At 46.4% G+C, this 13,434-nt stretch overlaps 1 protein-coding gene across 1 annotated transcript in view; it reads right to left on the reverse strand.

Annotated features, from left to right (window-relative positions):
* PPP2R2B (protein phosphatase 2 regulatory subunit Bbeta) overlaps positions 1–12,890 on the reverse strand; it is a 55,073-nt gene extending 42,183 nt beyond the window's left edge. Inside the window, exon 1 of the mRNA XM_030459283.1 lies at positions 12,544–12,890. Within this exon, the coding sequence (XP_030315143.1) occupies positions 12,544–12,622 (79 nt within the window). The 5' untranslated portion in view covers positions 12,623–12,890. The remainder of the gene's footprint in view (positions 1–12,543) is intronic.
* Positions 12,891–13,434: the final 544 nt, after the last annotated feature.

The following is a 13,434-nucleotide window of genomic DNA, read 5'->3' on the forward strand; positions in this document are numbered from 1 at the left end:
TGTTTTACCTTCACATCCATCAGCCCTAGATCTATTTTTCTAATTACTGGTCTGGGTTAGAACATGAGCCTCAGTTTTTTAACTGTTAAATACATTACTAGACAACAAAAAAATTTAAATGTGTGGGAATTATCTCTATTGATTAACTGATCATTAGCACTGTGCCATCACCGAGGCTCTGTTTTCAACCAGGAGCCACATAAGAAAGTTGGGGAAGCTGTAACCTATCTCTGGGCTGGGTTCCCAATCACACAAGCGTGATTAGTATGACTTCAGGAAGACCAGTAGTTTACTGGATTAAACAGAGATCTAGAATTTGGGAAGTCAGGTCCCAGGCAGAAGTCGAGCTGCAGCCCTCGCCTTCAGGAATGACACAGAACAAGGGTCGGGACCTTGGGGCAGAGCACAGAAGAATCAGTTCATTGAATGCAAAGCAGGGGATGGATTCTGCCTCCCAAAGGTCATCTGATAAATTGATCTACTTGGCCTTCCCCTCTCTACACCCTGTTGCTGGTGCAAGCTGTACACAACCAGCAGCACACCAGTAACCAGCACAGCCACATGCCCAGCCCGGCTCAGGGAATTGCTGCTCTAGGGTCTGATCCCCTGCCTGCTGATCCCTGCTTCACAGACAGGAGCTTTTCCTGGAGCCTCTGCTAAGCCTGCTCAGATGTGTACACAGCAGTATCACTTCAGAAACAATATTGTTCTCATTTCAGGCACTGGCAGAGGAGTCTGGTTCCTGGCACAGCTCTGATGAAGCCAAACCATCTTCCTGACACCAAATCATTACAATGGGACAGATTCCCCAGCTGTGCAACTGCTATGCTAACACTGTGCTTCCAAGGAAAGCTTGTTATGAAGCATTTCTGCCTCTATAGGTGAGCTAGCCAGAACATATTCATTTTCTCTACATCATTACTAAGGTTCATTATTGCTAAATACACCACAGAACACAAATGACACCCCCCAGAATGGGATACAGAATATTGCATGAGGGTCCCATACTTCAAGTGTCCTTTAAAGGATACAGTGTGAAGTGTTTGTCGCATGTTCCTTGCATCAGAGATATAATTAGCTTAAATACTTACAAGGTAAATAGGATTTGCCAGTTCTGAAGATTAAGGCTACATGTTACAGCATCAGTGCATCAGAACCCATTGAGCACAGCTAAGGAACAAGTTTTTGCTTGCAAACTGCCACTCTGTGCAGCACTGCAAATGAGACCGGGGGTGGGTGCTAGATCCAGTTTTTTAACTGGACTAACAAATTCCACTACATGTGACTGGAAACCTAGAACTTGACTGGCACAGGGTGGGTATCCAGGTCTGAAACACCATCAAGAGACACCAGTGCAGATCTCCTGGGGACTTGGAGCACTATATTTAGAGCACACAGCACTGTAATACATAAAAACTGGCTCCTTGCCCCAAAGTGCTTAGAGTCTGCTGCAGCGAAATGTGATATAAGGGGTAAAGAGGATGCAAGATGACACTGAGGCATTGTCCATGAGATAACCATTATAGGGAGCCTAAGGCTGATAACTAAACCCAGTGATCACACAGTGGAGCAATAAAAGCAGCAATTTATTTTTTTTTTCCTCCTTGGATTTCCCTGTTGATTTATTTCCAGTTGCTGAAAAAAAATCACTGAGCTAATCCCACTATTTCATACAGAGATATAACTCTTTCATATCAGGTTAGCTCACCATATAGGAGGGGAACACATGAACTCAAGTGCATTTGAGTGGAACAGGTATTGGGACATTGTACTGAAGGTTACCAGCTTGTCCTGGGCTGACTGAACACCTCAGCCATGCACACCCCTTCTCATCTGCTGCTCATGAACCGTAGCAGACACGAGCTGGGATCTCAGACCAGCTTCAGGGACCTGCTGGTGTCCCTGTGTGGCACCCAGAAACCATCTCTCATTGGTTCATTGTTCACCTGCTTAAATAATATCAGTCATCAAGCCAAAGGAAAAACACAATTTCATGAAGCAGAGATGACAATCACACACTACTGTAACAAAGAAGGGTGTAAAGCAAAACCCAAAACACCTGGAAAGCTCTCAACTAGCAGTCTGCAAACTGTTCACCCATCAGAAGCAACTAAAGGGGAAACTGTGATAAGTTTCACTGCAGAAAAATGGTTTTCATTTAATGTATTTATACCGAGCATTCAGATGCTTCTCAATATATCCTGGGATGAGATATTATTTGTGAGAATGGCCATTTAGCATTTATTTCTGTTAAATTAGCATTAAACACGCAAATTTTGCATGGCCCCAGAGGTGGATTTTGTTTGGAAGGATGTATGCCAGCACAAGACACCAACACATCAAGGACATTTTGTATCCTGAACTGCAATCACTCCATTGCCTTCCTTCAAGCTGAACATGGACTACATCAAAAAGTAATGAAATCACTGTATAAATGAAGGTAGGGCTGCCCACATCTTGTAACACAAGCCCAGTAAGTTTTACAGCATTGCAAGCTTGGTGCTGGGATTATTGCTTTATAGAAATCATTCTGCTCATCCTCAGATGTTGTCTAGCAGCAGAAGAGAGGAGAACACACAGCTGCAGCTTGGCCATCCTTGCAAAATGGAAAGCCCAAAGGCTAATCAGTCAGACAGGATTAATTCCCCGAAGAAAAGGAAACTGCATGTCTGGCAGAGCAGCAATCTTGACCTGCATTGGGATTAGCTGAAGTTCTGCAGCCATTGGGAGGAGGGATGGGGTCTCCAGGCCAGGCTGGTAGATAACACAAACCCAGGTAAAGCAAAATAAAGGAGTTTCTGGCAGCAACAGTGAAACCTGGACAACTTAGAGAGCCTGGAAGTAGTGATCCACTTGCCAAATGTTCCATCATTCACAGGAGTTGGTAAATTTTTTGTAATACTTCACAAAGGAACAACCAACACAGGGCAAGGGTCTGACCACTTGTAACTGTGTTCCTTCCCCAGCTGCCCTGGCAGAAGGACACAGTCTATAACCCAAGTCTGAAACCCAGCCAAGTGCTGCAAAGCCAGCCTAGCCTCACGTGTGCTCCGGTTAACGTGGAATGTATGTTAAGCATGAAACTATTTTGGTATGGGAAAAATCACAAGGAGGCATCCCAACAAGCTCTGATTCACCCCTCTTTGGTGTGGTATGGCCACGCATCCCATGGGCAGGGCTGGCTGGGACAGGAGGTAGGAGAGCATCCCAGGGTGGGAGAAGTTTTCTCTCCCACATGGTTTGCAGTCTTCGTACTCATTTACACTGATTTCCACTTTTGAAAGTCTCTGGGAGGAGAGCTGGGATGTGAGGATCCCACAAGGATCTAAACAAGGTGGAAGAACACCACACAGGCAGGACACTGAACGGCTGAGGACATCGGCCAGGTCTGTGCTTCCCTGACACTAAGGAGGGATCAGCCTTTCACAAAACACAAAACCAGTTGTTCTGCTAAAGAATAACTACAGTATAACCTGTGGGGGGGAAGACACCATGGGGACCCTTAAAAGTTTGCACAACTTCTCACAGCGCTAATGTAAAACTAATATTTGTATTTGTATGCTGCTAATATTGACATGTAATCTACCTCATGCCATTTGGAAAAACAAGCCTGGAAAACTGTTTGTTAATAAAAGATATCACGTCTTATTAACATTCATATAGTAATTATGAAAACCACAAATCCATCTGTTAAGCAGTTGGCAAACAAGACAAATGACTGTGTTATGTTAAACGGATTATAAAATGCCTGAGGGAAGGAAAGGTAATAGACCTGACCAAACCAGGGATCCAGCAGCAGCACAGGGGTCACATGCCAACATAAACACGTGCACGTGCTCACACACATACCCCCTTTCCCAAAGCCTTCTCCTGAATCACATATAGTAACAACATAAGCAGTGAGGTCAGCAAGTATTATGCATAAAAGTCCACACTGAAATGTGAGAATGTGATCATTAAGATTTTGTTGTCCCCCAAAACAAAACAAAAAAAAAACACCTTCCTAAAAACAGAGCCAATCCCACCAAGATGAGACTGGAAGAACATGTAAAATAACATTAAATTCAATTGCCTCTGTCCATGTGGGAATCCTGTTACTTTAATGCAACTCAATAAACAAAATTGATTTAATTCTTTCCATGTTTTTGAATGATTCCTGAATATTTAAAGGAAGAAACATTTGGGCACGAAGAGTAATTGATTCATTAGCATGAGCATCATCAGTCCATCAGCATGTTCTCTGGATGTTCAGTGCAGTGAACACCCCATTCCTCGTGCAATATATATGCAAAACTGGATGCTAACCCGTACACAGCCTTAGCATGACTACTCACCTAAAACAAGTAATTGTGTAATTAAAAAAAAGGCATTTCAATATTTTATTTCACGTGATTATCCCAAGTTCACACTTTTAGCAGTTCTCTCCACCTTCTCAGGAGCACCCCCACCCATGTTGCTGCAGAAGGATGCTAAGAGGCTGGACACCCTGCTCCTGCCCAGAGGGAGACAACAGCACCTGCAGCTCCTGGGCACCACCACTTTGTCCCAAGAACTTTCCACTCTCTAAGCCCTTTCATTCCAACCTGCCACACCCAACCAGAGCCAATTATAATCCTGCTGACTGTGGAGTCATTTTTGCTCTATCCACACACCATCACATGCATCTTCTGCCAACAGACTATGGCAAAGAGGTTGCAGCGCTCCATTTTCCTGAGACACAGATTTATGGGAACAAACTGCCAAGGGATATAACAGCAATGTTCCCCTCACTCCTGCCCTCAGATAATCTGTGCCAGAAAAACACAGCCATGACATTCTATCAAAAACATTCTCTGTGGTCTTCCCATCCTGACATACATGAAATTTCATCAGTGTGAATTTCATGGCTTTCAAGTTCAGGCAACATGGAGAGTGATGTCAAACACAGCAAACCTGCAATGCCTTTCCTCTCAAGGACAACTACCCTTGAAAAATCACAAAGCAGAAAAAGGAGCAGGTAAAGATTTGAGAGCATCCTGGGCAGCAGAGGAGTGTAAATGGACTCGTGCATAGGCGATTTGTTTGCTGTGTAGGTGTGTGTGCTCAGGGTACAGCACCCCCAGAAGAAGGAGGGGGTTTTAATCAATTGGATTGTTTTCTTCTCCAATTATTCTGTCACCTAAGACTTCACATTAACAGTGTGGGTGGAGAGAAGCCTAAACTGCGATTAGGTTAAACAGCAAAGTCAATAAGCCTCTTTCTACAGAATAACATCTAACTATGGGGCAGTGGGTCACAAAATGCACCTTGATGCTTTTTTCTTCATAGTGGTTTTGTTGCCATCTGCTTGTGAGTTGCTTCCCCTTTCATTTCATCTGAGGCACGCTGAATTTAAAGGCAGAATCAAGGCAAAAATAAAAGGGAAGCCTTCTCAGCAGCTCCTGCTTTTGAATGCGTTCATTTTGTTGTAAAATTTCCCACTTCAGGCGGGTTACTAAGAAACCAGATTAAAGAGAAATAACACCAACGTGCAAGCTTGTATTGACTGGGCCTGCACACATGCATCTGCCCCATTTCCAGAGGAAACTGAGCCAATAACTCACACTGCTGTGCAACACTGCATAGAAAGAGAAGAAAAAAGCAGCCAACAGTACTGGGAACAAATCCGCACAGGGACAAAAACTGATGATGAAGTACACAGGACTTTGTAAGAACTCACTAATGTAAGTGATTAATTATATTGCTGAATCCGCATTGCCCAGACAAGAGGTGGCCTACAACCCAGCCAGCTGACCACTCTCAAACCATATACTGGAAAAGAAAAAAAAAAAAAAAAGAGAAGCATGCCGAGCTGTATACTGGAAAATGTATTACCAAGTGCCATGAACTCGCATTTGAAAGGAACTGCTGATTGAGAATAAATCCACCATATGGCTTTCAAAGCTGATAGAGCATTTATTTCCTAAATATAGAAAGATGAGCCTATGACAGCCCGTTTTGCTTTTACAATCCAGATTAGAAAATTTAGAGTCTACTATGAAACAATTTGCTGGGCTACCATCAAGTAGTCACTGGTGTAATACAAGGCTTTTGAAGTAAGAGCAGGGTCTCGTGTATAGCAATTACACCTGCACAGCTCCACCACAATACCAAAACACATGAGGAATTTCTGAGAATTATTTTTTTTTTGTGACCTTGCTTCCAGCAAAGATGAAAGAGATACTGTGCTGTGGCTGTGGTCTGTGCCAAAGGCAGTCCGTGGTACCGGGGGAAACGGATTGGGCAATCCCACCAACACACAGGCAAACCTGTCAGTGGTGGGGAGAATAAATAGAAACAATTTCTCAGTTTTTTTCTTCCACATGGGTCACCCTGCCTATACTCACCATCCTGCCATCCCCTGAAGTGCTTATAATAACTCCATATGAAGCCACTGTGGGATCTGCAGGGAAGCTCAGCCCCCTAGCCAGCTGCTCCCCCTCTCCCCACTCCCCGGAGTATCTCTGGCCGTGCAACTCCACAACCTCCATCAGGTCTCTGCAGAGTGGGAGGGACGACAGAAGGCACCTTTGTGCTGATTTAAGCACTAACTAAATATAGATGAATCAGGAACACTGGGAAGCTGCAGCTGAACCCATCTGTAGCGAGCAAAATATAGTCACAGAACAGAAATATCCCTAGAGCCTTGGAAATATGCTCTTGATTCTGCTTTTTCTGCAGTTGTAGCTGTTTGACAAGCAGACCTGCAGGGAGCCAGAGCTCTGGGGAGCCTGGAGCCCCCCGGCTGCGCCAGGACCCCGATCAGAGCGGGACGGTGGCGATTGCCCAACAACAACGGGGGGAGCAGAAAAATCTTTTTACAAATCCTCCGCCGTCAGGATGGGACACCCACAATTAACAGTATTTAATCCCCTCAGCAAGGGGGGTACAGTTAGGGCCGGACCGCACCGACCATTCCCGACGGGCCGGGGTGGGGAGGACCAGGACCGGCACCGCGCCCCCGCCCGGCAGCTGCCGGCACCGCGCCCGGACCGGGGGGCGGCCGCTGGGACCCGCTCTGCTCCGCCTCCCCGAGGAGGGGCTGGGACCGCCCGGCTGCACCGTCCGGCTCCGGTACCGGGGAGCCGTGCTCCCGGCATCTGCGGTGGTTACTGCGGCAGTGAGCAGGGACACGGCCAGGTCCCGCCCTGACCCCACCTGAACAGGTCAGAGGGGTCCCGCTAGGGCAGGATGATGAATTCCCTTCGGATTGCTGCTCAGCGCCCGTGAGAATTCAAAACCGAATCTCTCAACCCAATAGCTCTGAGAGAATACAAATGAGGTCACGTTTTAGCCTGAGAAATGAGTGCAAATCCATGTACTTCTGTAACAACAAAAGCTGATCTCCAACTCGGGCCCTGCCTGAGTCCAAGTGCTACGAGGCTTATTTTTTAAAAACAAACAAACAAAACAACAAAACCCCCTCCAAAACAACCTACTTCAGCATAGTCATGTTATTTGTGGCTGCAAACTTAAAGCAGTGTATGATCATGGTCTCAATATGTAAACGTTTATACTATCAGAGCTTATTTACAGATACAAAGCACTTTTATGTTGCAGTAAGAGGTTTAGAAATGCCACTGGCTAAAATAAAAAAAATGCCACCAAGACACCAGACTGTCCAGACAGCCCAAACTGGCCACAGCCAAATCAGAAACCCTAACCCACAGGTACCTGCACAGACACATCAGAGCTTCTCAGGGGCTGACACCACAAAAAAGCAGTTTCTAGTTTTCTCCATCACCCGTTTTTTTGTTACAGCCTCCTGGACCTGCAGCACCTCACGCCTTGGGTGCTGGGGCAGGTACCACCTAGGAACATAAGACAGGAGACTCCCTCCTGGGGACACAACAAGCTGAAGCATGTGGCCAAGTAACAGAGCACAGACAACTCATCCAGAGCCAATCTTCCTTCTCACCTTTGACTCTACCTCCCCTTAAAAAACAAAAAACATGTAGCATATGATCATGACGAGAGATTTCATGCTGAGCTATGAATGAAACAGTAGCAACTTTCAAAGTCACTTGTACACTTTTTCCCCACTGAAAGCACTCCAAGAACATCACCATTCAGACAAAAAGCAGGGATCTTACCATTACTCTATTCTGTGGCAAGAAAAAAAAAAACCAACAACCAAACAAAACAAACAAAAAAACAAAAACAAAAAAAACCAAAAAACAAACAAAAAATTATACTGAAAGAGCACAACTGCAAGACAAAAGCTCTCTGACAGCTGAAACAGCCTTCTTACTATTTTTTTAAATCCTGGAGCTAGTAGAGAGCAAAATAAAGCCCTCTATGTATATATATGAATAATGAAAACATTTTTTTTCCTAAGAGGCTTTGAGATAGACAGAGTAAGGAGGAAAAAAAAAAAAAAGAAAAAAGCAAAAAGCAGAAAGAAAAATGCAATTAGTGCAGCCAGGGAAAGATAATTCCAGCTCCTGAGTTACAGCAAAAATGCAGGTATACCACTCATCCCTAATGGAGAAACCAGCCCTTCCTGCAACTCCAGCCCTCTATACACCAGTAACCACCTCCCAGCAAACAGCAAAGTTGAGAAATGGATGGATCAGATACCAGGCCTGCAGCTCATGAGGAGGAGAAGAGAGTTTTCACATACCAGGCTTCATTTTTACATTATGCCTAGGATTTTGGACAGGGAATTTGCCTTTTTTTTTTTTTTTTTTTTTTCCCCTTAGCAACAACCAATTTCTTCATGGCTGCACAAAATTAACCTCATTTACTGCTATGGAAAGAGCAGGCGGCTGCATTCCTGCACAGGGCTGATGTTCTTCACTAAAAAGCAAGGGCTGATCTGGCATTCAGACTGAGAAATTAAAGAACAGCTAAATCAGGAAATGCTATTATTGTAGGAAGCTCAATCTTAGCTCAGTGTTCTCCATCAGCCTTAAACTAATGGTCTCTCTTCATGTAATTATAGACTACGAGTTACACCAAACCATATTTGCATACTTACACAATGTTACTGTACCTCTAATGCACACACCACTCGGCAGTATTAATGATGCTTCAAATTTAATTCACGTGGGGTTTATTCTGGGGTAATTCAGGACTTCAGTGAAGCTCTCACCAACTGCTGGTGCTGATTAATTCAGCCACAGCAATGATTCACCAGGAAAACAAACCCACTTGTGGGCAACGCAGCAGGGATAGAACTGACAGACTGATGCTAACCGTGAGGGCCATCACAGTAACAAAGTTAAAGGAAGGAACAGAAAATCGTCTCTTTCAGGTTCCCTCCAAGCCAAGGACCTTGGCTGCCAGCTGGTCCCTGGGCTGTTCCATGCCACCAGCAGTTCAGCCTCTGGCAGCAGGAGCTTTCTGACACCTTTTCAGCACTTCTCTTCACCCTGTTAATTGGCTTATTCTAGTGATCTAAATATGACAAGAAGTAAAACATGAACTTAGCTTCTGTGGTCACCCACAGAGGAATTCTCTGTCTAGCACATGTGAGGAATTGATTATTTTTATTTTTTACATGCATCACTCAACAATATTCCAAAGGCAAAAAACTTAGCCTAGAGGCCCCCCCAAGGTAAAAAGCTTAGTTTTAAGGTGCCTCTGGCTGAGCTTTCATGTTAAAGACCCCTAAAAAAGCTAACCCTCCAGCTTAAGGGCACCTTTGAGCTAAGCTTTAAAATCAGCTCCAACACAAGAGATCAAAGATCCTGGCCTTTGTGTCACCTCTGCTAGAACCTCCAAAAATGCTACTGCAAAGTCTGAGCAGACTGAGAAATGCAGAACTGTCAATGGCTTCAGAAAGCAGAAAATTACCCTCACTGGAAACTTGGGAGGAGCAATGGGGCACAAGGGTTTTCTCCTGTGTGTCTCCTCCCACTCAAAAATCTCAAATCAACTAATTTATTGCTAAATTAGAAGAGCTTAGAGGCCAGCTGGAAGAGAGTAAGATTCCTGACCAAATCTGGCATGGATGCAGATCTTTTGTAAGAATCCCTGTAATAGATCAACTTTACCAATAAGCACAGCTAATCCCACCAGATGACTCCTAAGGGACTGTTCGTTTTTTCCCTAACTCCATCCAACATGCCACTAAGAAATCTGCCCACATTTCCTTCCAGCCCTGACCCAATACTCTGATTCTGGAGGAATGCACGCAAGCCCAAGCTGCTGTGCCAGCAGCTCCCGGGAGCCCAGAGGACACAGGTGAAGCTCCAGATGCACATCCCAGAGGAAAGCCACCATCACCACCACGTCCTAGAGACGGCCAAGATGTGAACTGAGGAGAGCCAGACCCAGCTCACAGCCCGGGGCAATTCTACAGCCAGCCCTTTGTTCTCCATTCCTGCAGCTGCGAGTCGGGACCTTCCCGTGCTCCCTCCCCTCTTGTTGTTCTCCAACGTGAGTCACATCTGAAACGGAATTGCTCCTCCTTTCACATCTGCAGCTGACAGCAGCCAGGATGAAGCACGGCAGGGTTTCAGAGCCCTTGGACACCACCAGCAGCTCCTCCCGTTCCTATCACACACACACGAACCTGCTGCACCCATCACACATCGTCTCAGTTTGGAGTGTCTTGGGCACAGGAAGTTCTCTTTTATTTCTGTTTTCTATTTCCCAAGCAAGTGGAAATCTCCCCACAGCACAGTGTGAAGCTGTTTTACTCCCCATGAGAAAGAAAACCAGCCAGAAGCAGAGTTCCTCAGCCACGATTAGTGCTTGGGCTATGCCTGCTCCTAACACACAGCTACTGGCTGAGTAATTCTAAATTATTTGCATGAATAAACAATGTGCAGCATGAAATAGAAAGTGATTCGAGACCTTCAGGATAACTCAGTGTCAACCGGATTTGGAAAAATTTGGAAGTTACTGAAGATGTATTCCAAGTTGTTGGTCTGTCAACTTAATAATGCAGTTAAAGATCTCCTAAGCACAGCAACAGATTTTAAAGATAGAAAATAGCTATTACATGTCTAAATAGCAACTAACGTGTCCAAAGGAAAACAGCTAGCATTTCAAGCCCTGCTTAGAAAACTGCAAAAAATATGTTTTTGTTTAAATTCTGGTAGAAAAACATACACAAGTCAATGTTTGGAGACTTCATGACCTCAGAGCACTCACTTCCCATCTTTGTGCTTGCTTCCTTGTCTACAGGAAAGGATATTGTTTTCTTAATTCAAAGGCTTTTTTTCTGAAGGTTACTTAGCTAAGGATTTAAATGATCTTTGATATCCTTGAGTTGAACATGCTGCAGAAATAAAAAAAAAAGTTTGAATTTAAGAACCCCAGGCAGTTATTTGATCAGTATGTATGTATTCATTCTGAAGTGTTTTATTTTGTAAACGTACATCCCAAGGCTGCCAGCTGCTGCAGCCTGCCCATGGCAAGCCTGATACCAACACACACATACTTCTGGGAAGGCACCAGCCCCTCTGTCATTTAACCCTCTTTTCATACCACATAATAAATGACAAAAAGCCCACAGTGCAAATTCCACAATAAAAGATATCTTTGGATCACTTTTCAGTGCACACACCACCACGAGAACAAGGCAGACCAAATACCTGGTTTGCATCTTAAGTGATGTATCAATAAATGCTTTTCTGCAACAATATTCCACAGATACAGCTCAGGAGTCAGTCATGGTCTGAAGGACAGTCTGTGGACTCAAACTCTCAAACCTCAGCAATTCAGCCAAGCCACAGTGACGCCCCTAAGGTCAATGGGACACAAGCGTGTGCTCCTGAGCAGGACTGTACTCAAACATGGGACACCAACCCATGAATGATCCCGTGGAAGCAGGGGGATAGGAGGGGTGGGTTTCCTCATTAACCAACTCTGGTGCATGAGGAAAAGCTTCTGTGGCTCCAGGCAGGGGAGCAGCACTGGGGTGGAATTTTGATCCCACGGAGCTGTTTGGGCAGTGGCAGATGATTCACAGCAGACACACGCAGAGCCGTGTCACACGGGGTTATCAACCAGCAGGAATCAGCACTCTCCACGGGAAAAGTCCCACGGGAGTCTCAGAGCACACAGACCCGACAGTTTGCATTCCTTCCCACAACATACAAAGTTCAAACGCTGCTGAGAACATTCCGTTTATCCCGAAGAGCTGCAGAGCCCTTTTGCCAAGACCCGAAAAGGAGCTTTGGGGAAGGAGGGGAAGGGCACAGGTAACCAAACACAGCAAGTGCTAGACACGGTTTTTTTCTTTCATTTTCTTGGGAACATGCAGACGAAATAATAGGCCACATTTACAAACTACATAAACCTGAAAAACGTGCAGCGCTATAACCAGAAATTCTTCCCCCAGCCGGTTCTGCTGCTTGCCCGTTTGCACAATCAGTGCAGGGATAACCATGAACGCAGCAGCACTGTCAGGAATAACCCAAGTCATGCCCTGCCGAGCCCTTCTCCTGCCTTCTCATCCTCCTCCCGCCATCCACCGCAGCCTATAGCAGCCGCTTCCCCCCCTCGGAGCGGGGACCCCCAGCGCAGGGGGCTCTGTCTGCCCGCCCGCCCGCCCCCCCCCCTCCCGCGTACCTTCCGCGTGGCAGCTGGCGGAGAGGATGGCGCTGGGCGGTCTGAAGATGTACGGCAGATAGCGCGAGAAGCATTTCATCTTCCAGCACGGTAATTGAAAATTTTAAAAAATAATAATAAAAAAAATAAAAAGGAAGGGAAATAAACCCACACAACGCTAAAGAAACATTAAAAAAAAAATAAAATAAAGAAGGATATCACGCAACCCCTTCCTCAGTCCATGAGGGTTGTCCGGGGCCCGGGCAGCCTACATGGTGGTCGCTGGCTGCGGGGGGTGCCTGGCTGCCCGCGGGTCCCCATGGCCCCGGACCCGCCGCGGCCGCAGCGCTCCGGCCCGGCCCCGCCGCATCGGGAGGCGCGGCCCGGAGTGCTGACTAAGCCCGTCCTGCCCGCGAACACACCCCCGGCAACCCGGCACCGCGGGGGGAGCGGAGAGGCCCGGACCCCCGCGCGGTGCCGAGGGGGGAGCCCCCATCCCGCCCCCGTCAGCCCCGGAGCCCGGCCCAGCACCGCGGGGGGACCCGGTACCAGCCCAAGAACACTGATGCCTGGCTGCTCCGCTGCTCCCCCCGCGCCAAGCACAGCTCCAGAGCTCCTGCCCGGAGGGGTCCGGGGGCCCCTGCCCCTCACTGGGGGCCACAGCTGCCCGACCCCCGCGGCTGCGCAGCTCCGGGTGCTCGGGAAGCATTTCCAGAGCAGGCAGCAAGCAGCAGGCGCCAGAAAGGCACTGATCAAACCACAGCATGCACGTCAAGCCATGGACTACAAACACATTTTGCTATCGTATGAATCTGGGGCTTTGCTCTCAGTTCGTTCTTCGATACTCAGCTTAACCTGCAGCGTTTAAGTGCAACAGATCTGGATCAATATTTCCACTGGGTTTTTTTCTTT

This window comes from Calypte anna, chromosome 13 (genome assembly GCF_003957555.1).
Source record: "Calypte anna isolate BGI_N300 chromosome 13, bCalAnn1_v1.p, whole genome shotgun sequence".
NCBI classification, from domain to species: domain Eukaryota; kingdom Metazoa; phylum Chordata; class Aves; order Apodiformes; family Trochilidae; genus Calypte; species Calypte anna.